This window comes from Tursiops truncatus, chromosome 21 (genome assembly GCF_011762595.2).
Source record: "Tursiops truncatus isolate mTurTru1 chromosome 21, mTurTru1.mat.Y, whole genome shotgun sequence".
In the NCBI taxonomy this organism is placed as follows: domain Eukaryota; kingdom Metazoa; phylum Chordata; class Mammalia; order Artiodactyla; family Delphinidae; genus Tursiops; species Tursiops truncatus.
The window spans coordinates 6,741,117-6,757,166 of NC_047054.1; the positions used below are offsets into that span (position 1 = coordinate 6,741,117).

At 47.0% G+C, this 16,050-nt stretch overlaps 1 protein-coding gene across 1 annotated transcript in view; it reads right to left on the bottom strand.

Annotated features, from left to right (window-relative positions):
• MCPH1 (microcephalin 1) overlaps positions 1-16,050 on the bottom strand; it is a 229,828-nt gene that overhangs the window by 194,887 nt on the left and 18,891 nt on the right. The window contains 6 exon segments of the mRNA XM_073798651.1: positions 419-1,588; positions 3,053-3,142; positions 6,729-6,872; positions 7,589-7,729; positions 8,276-8,390; positions 11,398-11,485. Of these exon segments, the coding sequence (XP_073654752.1) occupies positions 419-1,588; positions 3,053-3,142; positions 6,729-6,872; positions 7,589-7,729; positions 8,276-8,390; positions 11,398-11,485 (1,748 nt within the window).

Consider the following 16,050-nt stretch of genomic DNA (forward strand, 5'->3'; position numbering starts at 1 on the left):
ATAAACGGCCTCACCATTACAAACTGAGAGTTTTAAAAGACCTCCACTCACGTGCCTCTTTGCACAGTGATGCTGCAGTGACAGGCTGCACTGAAACAAGGAAAAGCGCTCACTCTAGTCCATTGCTCACACAACACATCCAGACATCACCTTTTCTTTTCACCTGTAAGACTTAGAGAAATGTATTCCTAATAACAGGTTTGACCAAGGAACCTAGAAATTCCATGGGGCAGTAAGCTGTCTATTCCTCAAGAAGTTAAAGAATTTATCGCTGTAAATATCAAACATACATTCTTTAAAGTTTAATAAAAGGGAAAAAAGGAAATTTTGATTATGAAAAAGTTGTGATAAACGTGGAAGATGGACGCACTACTACATATTCTTATAGTGGAGAGACCAGTAAAGGAGGTTCACATACTTTCACTACATCCTCGGGGTAACTCTTCCATTGCCTCTGCAGACTTTTCCACATCCCAGTCGCCTACAAAGTTTAGCTTATCATCACTTTGTGCTTCACTTTCAGGGGAATTCACCATTTCGGAAGGAGTGTCTCCTTTCTGTGTGCTTGTTATGTCAATCCATCCTCTCACTTCTTTATTGCTTCCTTTTAAAGAAGTAAAATCACCTCGAAGTCCCTTCTGAGGAGTGAGTCCGTTGAGGGTATGGGGAGAGTCACTCCCGCCCGGGCGGGCGTCTCCCCCTCCCCGAGCCTCGGCCCGGGGACAGTCCCCTGGGGTTCCTTCAGCAGCAGGCGTTTCCTTAGAAGTCACGCTGCTCAAGCCCGGATCAGCTCCGTAGTTTGCAGGCTTCTGGAGACGGAAGCCAGCCTTCACCGTTGAGTCGGTACCACCGGCTGACCTGGGGCTTCTGCCGATGCAGGAGAAGTCAGCCCTTTCCAGGAGGCTGGTCCTCTCTCTCCTGGAAAGGCTCCTCATGCAGTGGAGCAGGGCAGGGCCGGCGGGCGGCTGCACCCCGGGAAGGAGGCTCCCCGAGTCCCTCTCCTTGAGGTTATCGGGAGAAAAGTAATCATCGTACGAGGACTCCCCGCGGCCCAGAGTCTCCACGGCAGAGCTGCTCGCACACTTCGGGCTGTTCTCCAGCTGTAGCCGGGGCGCGGGGGGCCACCCGAGGCACCGCCTCTTGCTCAGTCTCTCCTCCGGGGGTGGACTGGAGTTCGCCGACACCCTTCTTCTCGTGGCTGAGGGGCTCTGGGGACATGAAGGGCCCCCGGCGGGCTCATTTGTTACAGATGGCGTAGCAGACAGGCCCCTCTTCTCATCAAACACCCCCTCAGCCGGCTCCCGTGCTGGCTTCACGTCGGGGGTGATGACTTGGCCCGCAGCAACCCTCTGCCGGTGGGTGTCTCCCTTGGAAAGGCTGCCGGGGGGCTGGTGAAGGGTTAACTGACCAAGGGGCCCGGGAGATGCTGGCGGACGGACACTTCTCGTTTTCAACACAGCTGAGGAAGCACACGCAGCGCTTTTACTTTCGTCAAGGAATCCTCCCAGTCTCCTCTGCTGAGTCCCACATCCAGAGCTCCCACAAAGATCGTCAAAAGACAAGCGCAGAACACCAGCAAAGGAGTCCTCTGGAAAACATTAATAAAGAACCAACTTTTTAATGGTTTACATTATTACAAGACTAATTCTCAGTCCGCCCATAACGTGATAAAGCGACCCTCCCTAAGCACGGCTCCTGCTTCAGAAGGGCGTCACCCACACCCGCTTCTCACGGCAGGTGAGGACACTCTCCTGGCCGGCGTTTCTAACCAGGGGACCCGGGCTTCCCCGTGCGCGGGGAACAAGGTGGGGTCGGAGAGGGCGTGGTGCTCTGCATGTTCACACGCCCGGGCGCCTCGCTCCACGAACAGCGTCCGCACCCCGTCACTGAGGCCTCGAGGAGGCCAGGAGTCCGAGAATGAAGGACCACTGCGTTCAGGCTCTAGTCAACCACCATGAACTCGGCTGCCCAGGCTCCCCGCTGCCTGCCAAAGTCCTCACTCTGTATTCAAATTCCAGGAACCGCCTGGCACATCTCAGGGCTCTGGCTCTCCACGCACCTTCCTACACGTTTCTTGAGGGTAACGCGAAGCTCTGCCCAGCTCCCAAAAGCTGCCTTTACACTCCCCCTGCTCCACGCTCTAACCTGGATAAACACTACCCTTCCTTCGAAACCCACCTCGGACGTCAGACCTCTGCAAATCCTCCCAGACTTCACCAGCTCTGGTCTTGCACGTCCTCCTCTGCTACACAGAATTCCACCCAAACCTTTAAGAGCATGTGTGTCACCGCCCTGTGCTTATACTCCTATCTGCCCCCCTCCCTAGCCTAGAGGCCCCCAGCACAGACACTGCTTTCTGGAATCCGGAGCCGTTGGCCCAGCACTGGCTCCTCTGATAGGGGCTCGGCGCTTGCTGAACAGATGGAGGACCCCCAGTTTATAGAAACTCCACACCAGAGGCAACAGAGATGTCTTAACTTACTGACTGACACCACTAAGACTCTACTTTTTAAGAGGGAGGAGCGGGGCAGCCCCCAGGGAGCAGAGAGAAGCCCAGCGGGCGGGCGCTGCTGCGTGTCTCTAAGTCAGCAGCTGGAAACATAGGACGTGTTTAATTTTAGCAGCTGAATAAGCTTAGCTCACTTTTCAAAAGGCTGGCAAGCAGCATGACACGGCATAAGAGAGTAAACTGAAGTCAGACTGCCTACTTCGAAGCCCAGCTCGGCCGCTCACAAATGGTGTGACCTCTTACGAGCTGTCTGACTTCTCGCTGGCCGGACTTTCTCACCGGCAGGAGGGGGACAACGACGGGGCCTGCGTCACGGGGCTAACAGGACAATCAGACAAGATACAGACACGCGAGCAGCGCCCACGGCACAGCCAACGATGAAACTGAGCTAGTTATTGTTGTCACTTGTTTCACACATGCATCAAGTATGAAATAAAAAGATGGTGATTACTTAAGATACGTGGGCAAATAATTTCAGTACACGCCAAAGAGATTAAAGAATAAACCATGCACAGAACGAAGCTTTTGTGAAAATAATTTTACCTGAACACAAAGTATCATGCGAAAGGTTCAAAGATGCTTCACACAGAGCGTTAACGGTGTTATCGTCAGACTTTTCAACGATCTGGGAAGCTGAAAACATAATCAAAACTCCTCATTAAATAACAACTCTGATCTCTGGTAGTAGATGAAGCCAATACTAGGTCCACTCATTCCACTCATGTGGCACTGACACACACACCCACACCCACGACTTATTCCTAATACATGCTATTCTAGATATCTTACTCAAATCTATTACAGATGATGAGAATCATTAAAATATAATTTATACAAATCATATCATAAAAAAGGCACAGAATCCTAGGATAATAAAAGTTGGAAGGGCTCTTGGAAAGTCGGCCGGCCTAGACCTAAGCAGAAGCTCGATACGGGTAGAGAACCTTTCAGTCAGTCTCACTTCTCAACGATCAAGGCTTTTCTCACGATGATCACCGACAGCTGCCTCTATGACCAGAGCAGTGGTTCTCAACCAGGGGCGGCCTGGCCCCTGCAGATGCTGCTGGACGTCGCGGGTGGGGCTGCGGTGGACAGGAGCCATGCTGCCGGCATCTAGGGGGCAGGGGCCAGGGATGCTGCGGATCACTCTGCCGGGCACAGGATGGTCCCAGCAACAAAGAACTACGCAGCCCCAAGTGTCCGGAGGGCGGGGGCTTCAGAGAAAAACATCCCAGAGATCAGCGATTCAACAGCTAAGGCCACAGGCGTCACCTTCAAAGGCTGTGCATGCAACAGAGCACAGACAAGAGAGAGATCTCGGTCTCACGGCCAGAGATTTTTTTTTAAATTAATAATTAATTTATTTATTTATTTAGTTTTGGCTCATTGGGTCTTTGTTGCTGCACGCGGGCTTTCTCTAGTTGCAGCCAGCGGGGGCTACTCTTTGTTGCAGTGCGCGGGCTTCTCATTGCGGTGGCTTCTCTTGTTGTGGAGCACGGGCTCTAGGTGCACGGGCTTCAGTATTTATGGCACGCGGGCTCAGTAGTTGTGGCTTGCGGGCTCTAGGGCACAGGCTCAATAGTTGTGGCACATGGGCTTAGTTGCTCGGCGGCATGTGGGATCTTCCCAGACCAGGGCTCGAACCCATGTCCCCTGCGTTGGCAGGAGGATTCTTAATCACTGCGCCACCAGGGAAGTCCCCAGAGATATTTTTTTTTTTTTTGCGGTACGCGGGCCTCTCACTGCTGTGGCCTCTCCCATTGCGGAGCACGGGCTCTGGACGCGCAGGCTCAGCGGCCATAGCTCACGGGCCCAGCCGCTCCGCGGCATGTGGGATCTTCCCGGACCGGGGCATGAACCCATGTCCCCTGCATCGGCAGGCGGACTCTCAACCACTGCGCCATCAGGGAAGCCCCCCCAGAGATGTTTTTTGAGGAGACTTAAAAGAATACACTTCTGAGAAAACTTGGGCGAACGATTAGAAAATGAGAATAAACCGAGATAAGAAAGGTAAGCACACAGGTAACATTTTCAACTGCTGAATTTAAACTTAACTGCGGGAGGCAGTTACGTAGCAGAATTAACACTGTAAAGTAGTGGAATAAAGTTCAAGGCAAATTAGTTTGCACACATATATAATGATTTGTCGAAACAATCTGGACAGTCCCCTGGAACACTGCTAGTTACCTAGCTCAATGGCCATTCCCACCTGCCTCTTGCAACAGACCCTGATTTTATGAGTGCAGACACACACCCTAGTTAAGACTACTCTTCAGTCTTGCTTGCAGTGCCCTGCAGGTGACTTGTATTTGGTTTCCTACTTCCTAGGCTAAAACTACAGCAGTCCCCTTAGCTATGCCATCCTGAATGCCACTGCCCATTTTAAATTAAACTGGCAGATTAAATTAGATGTACAAACACAAAGAACTGTATTGTATTTCTTGGCTCATCCAGAGTGGTGTTTTCCCTTTGTAGCTCCTGGGCCACACACAGTCGCACTTAGCTTGCAAGCAGGAAGAGCCACAGGACTGCGCTCTGGCCAGCAGAGCTCGGCAGCGGCAGCGGCAGGAGCTGGTGAGGCTGCTCACAGGGAGCTGGCTCCAGGGAAGCCAGGCAGGAGGTCGGGAGCCCGCTCTCCAAGACACCACAGAACAGCCTCCCCGAACCCTGCCTGCCTCTTTCTTTGGCAGGACGGAGAAACACAACTCTATCTAAGTGCAGCCATTGGTTTTTGCATTTGTCCGTTATCGGCGGCCACAACTAACCTTAACTGATACACATGCCCATTGCATAAATATAGATATAAATTCAGGACAGATGAAACAACTAACCTTAAAAATAAACCATACAAGTAATAGCAGAAAATACAATTTTGAAAGCTTGTGGTGGAGGAGTTCTAAGCATCACAGGAATCCTAGAGGCCAGAAGGAAAAGACAAACAGAACAGATTTGTCTACCTTAAACGTAGTATTTCTGTTTCGCAAAAGTCACCGCATTATGACAAACAGCAGAGTTCGTGTATCCTAACCTAGTTTCCCAAGGGTGTGAAACTGCAGTTCTTATAAACAGCTGGCAAAGGGTAAAATGACACAAACTTTTTGAAGGACAATGTGACAATATCTACCAAAATTTTTAAATTCTGCCTTTATGAATTATTATTGCGATACATGAAATACAGAGGAACATAAAGATTCATATAGAAGCATGTCCACTGGCGTGTGGGTTATAACAGTAAACAGTGGGGGGAAAAGCCTTATGTCCAGAGAGGAAAACGGTCACAAAAGAACAAGAACCACCATACCATGTAGTTAAAAAGAATAAAAACTGCAGCGCTGTTTCTAATAAAGAAAAACTGGGGGAATTCGCTGGCTGGTCCAGTGGCTAGGACTCCTGGGGCCTGCAGTTCAATCCCCTCCCTCATCGGGGAACTAAGATCCCGCAAGCTGCACAGCGAGGCCAAAAATTAAAAAAAAAAAGAAAGACAAAATGGACAAATATCCAGCAACAGACGGATGCTTCAATATCAAAAGTCTAGACTACTATGCGACATCTTTAAAAATTAAAATAAAGATGGAGGTCCACACCAATACACTCTTCAGTAAAACAAGAAAGCTGAAAATGAGAGGTATGCCATGATCCAATTTAGGTAAAGAAAAGTTACACCACCACAGAGGAAAATACAGAAGCCTTATCTTGTTCATGTGTACACAGACATGTGACCCACTGAAAAAGATCTGGAGAAACACATCAACATAAAACATGGGTTACCCAGCGGCAGAGGAGAATGAGGTGGGAATCAAGATGGATGTTTACTACAAACGATGTACTACTGGTCAACGTTCTGTATATTACTTAAAAACTTTCAAGATAAAAGAAATAAAGGAAAACATAAACTGAAGCATTACTTAATCTAAAGCAAACTCCTTCAAAAGAGGGGCCCAATTAATTTAAAAAAAAATCCCGAATATATGAAAAATTACAAAGGAACAACAGGATCTTAAACCTGGAGAATACTACATACCCAATATACTCTTTAAAAATCTTAATAAAGCATAAGATTTTCTGGAAGAAAATATCAACAAAGTCTACGCTGATAGAGGTAAAAAAATGATTATAAGCTAAATTAACTAAAATATCTATGTAAAGGAAAAAAAAAAAAAACCCTTTCCACAATTTATTCACCTACTTTGTAATTTCCATTGTATGAAGTGTCACTTACAGGTGGGGGAAAGATTCTCCCGTTTCTCCTTCATCTCCTGCAGCCTCTTCTCCACTGCACTGTGGTGGCCACTGCAGATTTTAACTGTGGGACTGTACACCAAGGAGCCATTAGATTCAAACAAGAGAACAGGAACATCATTATCTGAAAAGAAACAAAAATCCAGTTTTAATCTCAAAAAAATGCCTTCCTCCTTCAACAATATGATTCCTCTTAAGGACACCCCTGTCCCCTACTCCACGGGTTCCTCTTCCCTTTTTTTTCTCTTTTTTTTTTTTTTTTTTTTTTGCGGTACGCGGGCCTCCCATCACTGCGGCCTCCCCCGCCGCGGAACACAGGCCCCGGACACACAGGCCCAGCGGCCACGGCTCACGGGCCCAGCCTCTCTGCAGCACATGGGATCCTCCCGGACCGGGGCACGAACCCGCATCCCCTGCATCGGCAGGCGGACTCCCAACCACTGCGCCACCAGGGAAGTCCTCCTCTTCCCTTTTGACAGACACACACACAGACCCGCACGTGCACTCGGCGGCAGGAAGGAGGTCAGGGGATCCTTGGGCCATGAAGTAAGGGGCTCAGTGGTGGGGTGAACAGTGGTGTGCTTCCTGGAATCCACACCTTGCAGGTAATGAAAGAACTTTAGGACCCTGACCACCTGTCCCCCCTCTTAAAAAACAGACCACAAATCATTCAATAGCCTCTCCTTTGCAACTCTTAGGCCTGCACAACTTTTACTGCACTTCTGGCAATATGCAGACATACGTTAGTTGAATCTTTAATACCTTATAGTTGTAGTTTTTAAAAGACAATTCAGACATAAATTTGGTCTAAAAAGAGAACTTTTTAAAATCTATCATTACCATTTTGCTGAATTCTTTCCAAATACACTATCACTGGTGCAGGAAAGATGGCGAAATGGCAGAGGTATGAAGGCTGACAGCAGAGAGGGGCAGAGCTGAGGTGAGGCTGCAGGACAGGCAGATCAGATAGGATGTGGTCGGCTGCAGGACACGTGAAATACAGGATTTTACCCTAAGTATCTTTTCCTTAGGACGACACTGAGGACCGTTAAAGCCTGGGTGGGGCGGCCACGTGAGCTCGGACGTACACCCTTCTGACTGAAGCAGGGAGGTGGAGGCTAAGGACACAGCGGCTGGAAGGCCAGCCAAGGAGCTGCCGGACGCCCACATGGGGTGCTGCAGGCTTGGGAGAAGAGGGCAGAGGAGGAGTTGGGAGACCACTTCAGAGCAGGTCTGGGGTCCAGGGGGGTGACAGGCACCAGGGCGGACAGATGCCAAGGAGAACTCCACGTCTGTCTGGGGCAGCAGACCAGACGGTCATGTGGGATTTGTCAGGGAGGCACCAGCACAGCACCGAGAGACTCGATTCATCAAGCAGTGGGATGACCGAGCGCAAGAACAAAGGATTCAGCCAATGTTCTGCAAAGGCATCGGGCGGCACTGTGCAGGCTAAAGGTTCTGCTCAGTTCTGCTGCTTCGGAAGTACAGACACAGGCACCGGGGGCCGGCCTGCATTTCTCAGCTTACCCACAGTGGTTTTCTGCTGCTGCAGCTCTTTAGCCATTTTCTCAAACTTCTTTTGCAGTCTTTTATCATTTTCTGGTGTTTTAGGCATAAAATCTTTGGGCTGCATACACTTGCGCTGTACAAAAAGGACAGAAAAATAATACTGTATTGCGATTGTGTAAGACAGGAAAAGAACCCTTCCGTACACATTCCTGATATCTTTTGTAACATCCATAATACAACCTACTTAAAGAGATATTTCTTCGCTATATGTGAATTTGTAATGTTTATTCTTCCTATAACTGTAAGAATATGGACAGAATTTTCAGACTGAATAAAGAGCTACACACTAAGTAGCTATGTTTTCTGAGGCATTTTCAGGACCCCAGCATTCTTAGTTTCCATGAAGATTCTTAAACAAAATTAGTCTCCTTTTCCTTATTTTTTGCTACTTTTATGTCTATCTCCCCCCTTCCTAAAAAGTCATGACACAGTAATAAAACACGAAAGTAATTATTTTATAACCACCAAAGAAGAGAACCATAATTTAATCTTGTCTTACTGTCTTTACATCACAGCAACTCCATTCAGCCAGTAAAAAACAAAACCTGTGACCACACGTCCAAAGGGTAGGGAATGAGGAAACCTCGGACACGTGATGTCCGGGTCACCGTCTCACCCTACCGTCCTCATGTCTCCTAGCACTTTTTATACCGCAGGCCCCCAGGTCCCCTGTGGAAGAGCCCATTTGGGCAGGTCGCCACCGTAAATACAAAAGCTGAGCTTGACACCGACTTCACCTACAGTTACTCCTACACCCGAGGGTCTCTGAAGGATGCTAGGGAAGCATGTCTTCTGTCCAGGCCTCTTTAGGCGTCCAGCCCAAGTGTGTTCACATGCGTCCCGGTCTAAAGGAAGAACTTCTTAGCCATTCAAGGCTGCTGCTACACTGTGCTCTTGTTCAGCACCCTGCTCTATCTGTTAGTAATGCACTCATTCATCATTTAACAAAAATGTTACTGTGTGTCAGTCACTGGTCTTGAAACAAAGAAAGATCCCTGCATCAGGGAGCTTATACTCTATGAAGGAGTGACAGAAAATACACATGACAAATAAGTAAACTACATCGTGTGTGTGTGTCAGGAGGATTAGTTCCAGCAGGCCTGGAGCTGGCCTGAACTGTTTTCGCCAAAGTACCTGGACAGCATGCAAGGCACTAATTCAACAGTGTTGCTTTGTAACTATGGGCCCCTGGTGCTTGGGGCGTTTCTACCCCCAAAGCTCGTCAACACTGCCCATTACCAGTGAGAGGGCCCCGTCGCTGGCAGAGGTAATGCAGTTAGAACAGGGGCAGGGGACCAGCATGCGCTCTGTGGACTCGGGAGCACTGCCACGCGGGGTTCTGGGGTCTTCGCGAGAGTCTGGCTGCCCGCACTTCTGCAATATGTTACCAAGGGGCAAGTACTATAGTAAGGAAAAAGCAGGCCGGGGGCTCAGGATGGCTGGCATGGTGGGAAGGACCTGCCACTGTAGACAGGGGAGTGAACCGCCGCTTAGTGAGAAAGGACCAGCAGTACAAAGCCCTGTGGACGTCAGAAAACCGTCTATGGATGGATGGGGGGAAGTGTGTTCCAGACAGAGGGACAGGCAATGCAATGGCCCTAAAACACAAACAAACGTGGTATGTTTGAAGAACAGCAAGCAAGAGGGTCAGGCTGGCAGCAGAGTGAGGGGAGCGAAGACCCTCCCCAAAGACCAAAAGAATAAGGTCTGGAGTCAGGTTTAATCTGCAACTGCATTTGGAGAAAGGAAGGAAGGGGAATGCTTGTAGGGACTAATAAAACCTTAAGTGGTGAAGGGTACGAGCAGACATTATTAACACTTCAGATTAGGAAAAATTTAAAAGATGACTAACATCCAGCATTGGTCAGTGTTAAGAAAAAGTACCCTTGTACACTGCTGGTGGAACTGTAAGTCCCTTTCTAGATATTCCGCTTGGAGAAATAAACTCAAATACATCACACAAACAACCTACTTAGTAAAAATCGTCCATGATCTAAGGGTGCATGAATCCAAGACACATTTACGCTGTTTAACACAAAGCAGAAGGAAGTGGAGCCACGTACACACACTGACATGAAAACACACGGTTAAGTGAAGAAGAAAAAGCAACCCCCCAAATAGTACACGTAACGTAGTAGAACCTCGTTCACTCAAAGCACATGTACTGAAGACCATCTGATCAGCAAGGACCCAAGTCAAACTGAAGAGTGCTTATTTTGAGGGAAGGGAAATTAGGAGCGATATGTCTGATCTGTGTTCACTCAACGTACTACCAGCTGCTGCTGGTCTATCACAGAGTCATGAGACGCTCCATTTCACTACCGTCCGACACAATCTGGATGGAGACAAGTGAGTTTCCATCACTGCACGGGTGCGTTCCAGCTTGTCTGAGATGAAATGTGATGGAGACACAGGATTTACTATTTCAGAAAACTTGGAGACATCCATGGGAATGTCTTCCCTAGTCTACAGCTCTCCTCTGCCTCACTCAGTGTGGAGAAAGTCTGTAAATCTTCTCTCCAACGGGGATTCTCACATGACAACAAAGTGACTGATGTCACAGCGAACAGTTTACCCTCAGATACAGAAATCAATTAAAACTTTTAAATAATAAAAAACCAAAACGGTTGTGGTTCAAACGTGAACCAGACCTCAGAGGAAAGCAGCATCTCTGTATTTGCACAGATCTTCTGTAATAAATAACTGTGTACACTTAGCTATTTCTGCCTCAGACTTTTGAGATTTTCCAGCCAAACAGATCAAATGTATTTTACTACAGATGTTGAGAACCTGAATCCTGAAGTAGTTACCAGAGCACCTGAAAGGGTGCTAGTTTCTTGGCAACTTTTAGTTCTCCTTTGGGCAAACAGTCTCTTCCATTTATCACAAACTACATCAAAGCATTCATGGGATAAAGTAAGCTCTATAACTCATTAAAAAATGCTGTGTGAGAAGAATAATACAATCAATAGCAATATTAAGACAACTCTTGAATATATTTCTAAAAGTTTTATTTTCTAGGAAGAAAAAAATGAATAAATTGATGACTGCCAGAGTCCACACTGAAGTCCCGTACTTACTTTTTTTTTCATTAGGCTTGGTAGGTGCTCATTGGGATTAGCTGCAGGGAACAGCGATTCATCGATGTGCACTCCAGCTGTCCTGCATCTGTGTGATCAAAGCGAACGGTAATGAGCATGTTCTATTAGGGTCACACAACATTAAATCTGCACACGTGTCAGTTAGCAATGAAAGAAATCCCTACACAGGTCATTCTAATAGACATGTCCTTTAACACAAGTACATTTATTACCAAACACAAAAGGCAATACAAATTCAATTTACCAAAACCTTCTCTATTTGGTGTTTTTAAGTGTAAGAGCAGAAGAGAAGTGAGAGGCAGGTACAGGAAGTACAATTTTTATGCAATAACTTGAGACCTGCAACACTCCAAAATGATCACTGTGTGGCACTCATAAAGCACATGCTATTAAATGCACAATTTAAGAGTAAACAGGCCATAAAATGAATAAGCTAGAGCTAGAAGGGTCCTAAAGAAATTGAAGCCAGAAAGCTTATCTATCCTCCAAAACCAAGTTCTCCTTCCTGTGTGTTTCTGTCAAGGCACCACTATCACCTGGAGACCTAGCTCTGCGGTCCCAGCTACGCTGAGCTGTACCTCCTGCTTCCACAGCCCGTCTGTCCTCACATCTGCCATTTCCCCTCCTGCATCACCCTTCACCTCCATACCTGCCTTGGGAATCCCTCGGCCATTACCCACTCCTAAGCATTCAGCTGCTCAAATCTAAACAATTACAATGATTTTCTAAATGATCTCCTTCGCTATGGTTTCTCCTCTTCTGATTCATTCATATAATACTGAAACATTAATCTTAAAACATTTTATTCATCTCTCCATAACCCAGATCAATCACTCCCGTGTTTACAAAATCATGTCACCAATCTAAGTCTTTTTAAAATAAGGCCACTAACCCCATCTCCAACTATATTTCATTAGACTATTACTGTTCAACATTTAGTACACAAATAATAGCTGAAAATATAATAAAACACAGTGCAATAAAAAAAGAATGAGGCAAATCTATCCCTAATGATACAGAAAGGTCTCTAAAATAAGAATGAAATGTGCATGTGTATGGTATTGTACAGTGAAGTATTTCTCACTTTAAGTCTGGAAGATGACACACCAAAATGTCAACAGCACTCATCAGCCGTGACTCTCAAAGTGTGAACAGAGAAGACGCCTGATGTGAGTCAGAACTACTGCCATCATGACAAGGATACATTCCCGGCCCGCTCACTCCTCACCCTCAAGAGCACACGGTGGAGCTGAAGCGAAATGACATGAGTCATCCCCACACACCAGATGCAGAAGCAGATATCAGAAGATATTAGAATGCAACTGTCTTCTATTAAGCCAGACGTGAAAGAAATTTTCAAAAATGTAAAAAAAAAAAAAAAAAAAAGGCAGCACAATTATTAGGACAAGAGAAGAACAGCAAGGTGGAGCAGAAGCCAGACGGCACAAGTGACACGACAGGGTCAGGAAAGGCTGCAGGTCAGAGGCCACCACCAGGCTGAACCGGATGAGGATGCAGACTTGGGAGGACGCAGGTCTTCTGTCTGGAGGAAGAGCAGAGACAAAAGCACAGCGAAGTGAAGAGGGTGATAATTTCGGGAAAACATCCAGCATTCGGCGTGAGTGAAGTGAATGAACAGGAGTCAGGAGACCAGTGACAAAGATGACACCCTCGTCCTGAGGGCTCCAGGGCCTGAGAAGGTGTCAGGGGCCCTGGACAGGTCCCTCTGAGGGACAAGTTCCAGGACAGGGACACCAAGACCAGCCAGAGCTAGTGGGGTAGGAGATGCCAAAGATTTCAGCAAGGCTGTGGGGCTGGGCTGGGGACCCGTAACCGAGCAACGCTTAGGAGTAAGAACAGCGCACGCCTGGCCTCTGGTTAGAGCTGATGGGCTGAGCACATGTCTCTCTCCTCCCCCCGCCAAACCCCAAGCAAATGACAGTAAAGGAAAACAGAAGGACACAAACCAACAGAAGTAAAGAGCAGGTAAGAGAGAATCTGGGGGATTGAAGAACAAACAGGAAACCCCAGCCTTGCAGCTGGGGCAGTGGGTCTACCAGAAGGGTCCGGATTCCTCTCCTCACACCTCAAGGGAGGCCAGGGTGGGTCTGAAGAGCAGCAGCTCTACTCCTAACTGCTGCACCCCACTCGCTCCTCCAGCAGAGCAGAGGTGATGGGTTCTGTCCTCAGACACCGTGGACCGAAGACACACTGGACTAAGGACACCAGGCCCAGCTCCGGTGGGACAAAGACGTGCAGGAAACAAAATGTATTTGTGGTGCATCTTCAGATTCAGCTAAAAACCACTTTCATAGTCATAATAACGTCAATAAAACTACTGATTTAATTGAATGCGTACACTGGAATAATGAGAGGATTAAGAATCACGGAGGGGTGGTGGAGAGTATGTGCACGCGGTAAATGCATGTACGTGGGGACATCGAGGTGTGTCCCCCAAAGGCAGCTAGTTGGAAAGCTAGCCTCACCTCCACACCAAAAAGTCATTAGACAACATCAAAATGAACATCAGGACAGCAGTGGAGCCACAGTAATGAGGAATCCAGAGGTAAGTCAGAGCTCTAGAAAGAGCTGCAGGAGTGGAAAGGTGATGCCTCCAGAGAACAGGAGCTGGGGATTAAAAGGGACTAGTGTTCTTGCTGTAAGCCTCGTAAGACGAGCTGGTTTTCCTCTCTGTGGTGTGTGTGGGACCCAGCTCTCCCTTCCTAACAGGACAGCAATGGGAAACGAAGCATCCTGACTCAAAGGCAGGACAACGGCACCACAGACCAAGACGGAAGATGGAGTTTAGAAGCGGTTAGGAATGAGTTCAGTTCTGGACGTATTTAAACCCAGATGACTCATCCAAGCAAATCCATCTAGCAGGCAACCCCTTACGTAGCTCTGACGCTTAGGGGATGTACTAGGATAAAGACAGATGTGGGTAAAATTCTAATCCCTCACCCAGGTCCTGAAGGAGCAGGTCTCTGTCCCAAAGCTTCCTTTTCTCACTAGACTCCAGCCACTGACCCTCCGGCATTGTCCTGCCTCGGGCTGGACCTTCTGCTCCCAGGACACAGTCCCCCAGTTCAGGGAAAGACTAGCTCCTTTGCTGTCTTTTTTGCCTCAGCTCAAAGCTCCCCACTGACTCCAAAAGCCCCCCGGCCCCCCAAAAAGCACTCTGCCCAAGCAGGGCAACCCACTCCAGGGGGCCTCCTGTGCCCTCCAGGGCCTTAAAAAACCTTTCTAGCACTTACAAAACTTGTCTTCCTCATTAAAAGTATGTTCCGGGGAGGCAGTAAATATGCCCGTCTAGTTAGAGCTGTAACCCCAACGTCTGGCAGAGAGTAAGCACTCAAAAGTATTTTCTGAATAATGAGTAATTTGTAGAAAAACAAACACTGCTGAGCTCTTTATCTTACACCATACGTGTACACAAACACCAAAAAGAAAAAGAACAAGAAAAAAAAAAAAAGCTCAAAACAGATCACAGAACTAAACGCAAAAGCGAAACCTAAAGCTCCTAGAAGAAAATGCCTGAAAAAATTCCTGCTTCTGAAGCAGGCAAAGATATTCAGAGAGGATGTTAAACATAAAGCACAAAAGAAGAAAACGAAAAACTGGACTTCAACAAAACAGAACATTTGTGTAGTTTGAAAGACACAATAAAGAAAACAAAAGTCTCAGACTGAGAGAAAATAATTACAATATGTGAATCTGACCAAAGAAATTAGTATGTACAATGTATACAAAAATCACATACAACTCAATATTAAGAAGACAAAAACTAATTTAAAAAAAATGGGCAAAGGATTTAAACCAAAGACAATACACGAAGATTCACTAAGCACATCATCTTATGCTCAGCACTCGACATCAGGAAAATATAATCAAAACCAGATGAGGTCCTCACATTTATGGTTGACTGATTCTTGACAAGAGAGTCAAGACAAGTCCCTGGGGAAAGAACGACGGAAGTCTTTGCAACAAATGGGGCTGGGACAACTGTGGGACAACCACACGAGAGAGAAGACATGAGACCCCGACCTCACACCGTACACAAAACTAACTCAAGATGGACAAAATCCTCAATGTAAGAGCCGAAACTATACAATTCTTCGAAAAGAGATAGTAAATCTTTGTGATCTTGGACCTGGTAATAGTTTCTTAAATGACACCAAAGCACAAGAAACAAACAAAAATAAATCAACTGGACTTCATCAAAATTAAAATCTTTTTGCTTCACAGGAAACTGTAAAGGAAGTGTAAAGACAACCCACAGAATAGAAGAAAATATTTGCATATCGTATACAATATGGATATATGTGAGACAGCCGTACAACGGAATACTATTCGATCATGAGCAATGAAACTCTGACACAGGCTACAGTGTGGATGCATCTTGAAAACATTAGGTCATGAGAAAAAAGCCAGGCCCAAAGCTCACATACTGTATGATTCTGTTTACATGAAACATCAGAACAGGCAAATCCACAGCGACAGAAAGTAGACCAGGGCTACTCTGGGCTGGGCAGCATAGAGGGATCAGTGATGCAAAGGTTTTGTTCTGAGGTGATGAGAATGCTTTCAGCTGATTGTGGTCGTAGCTGCACAGCTCTGTGACTATATTAAAAA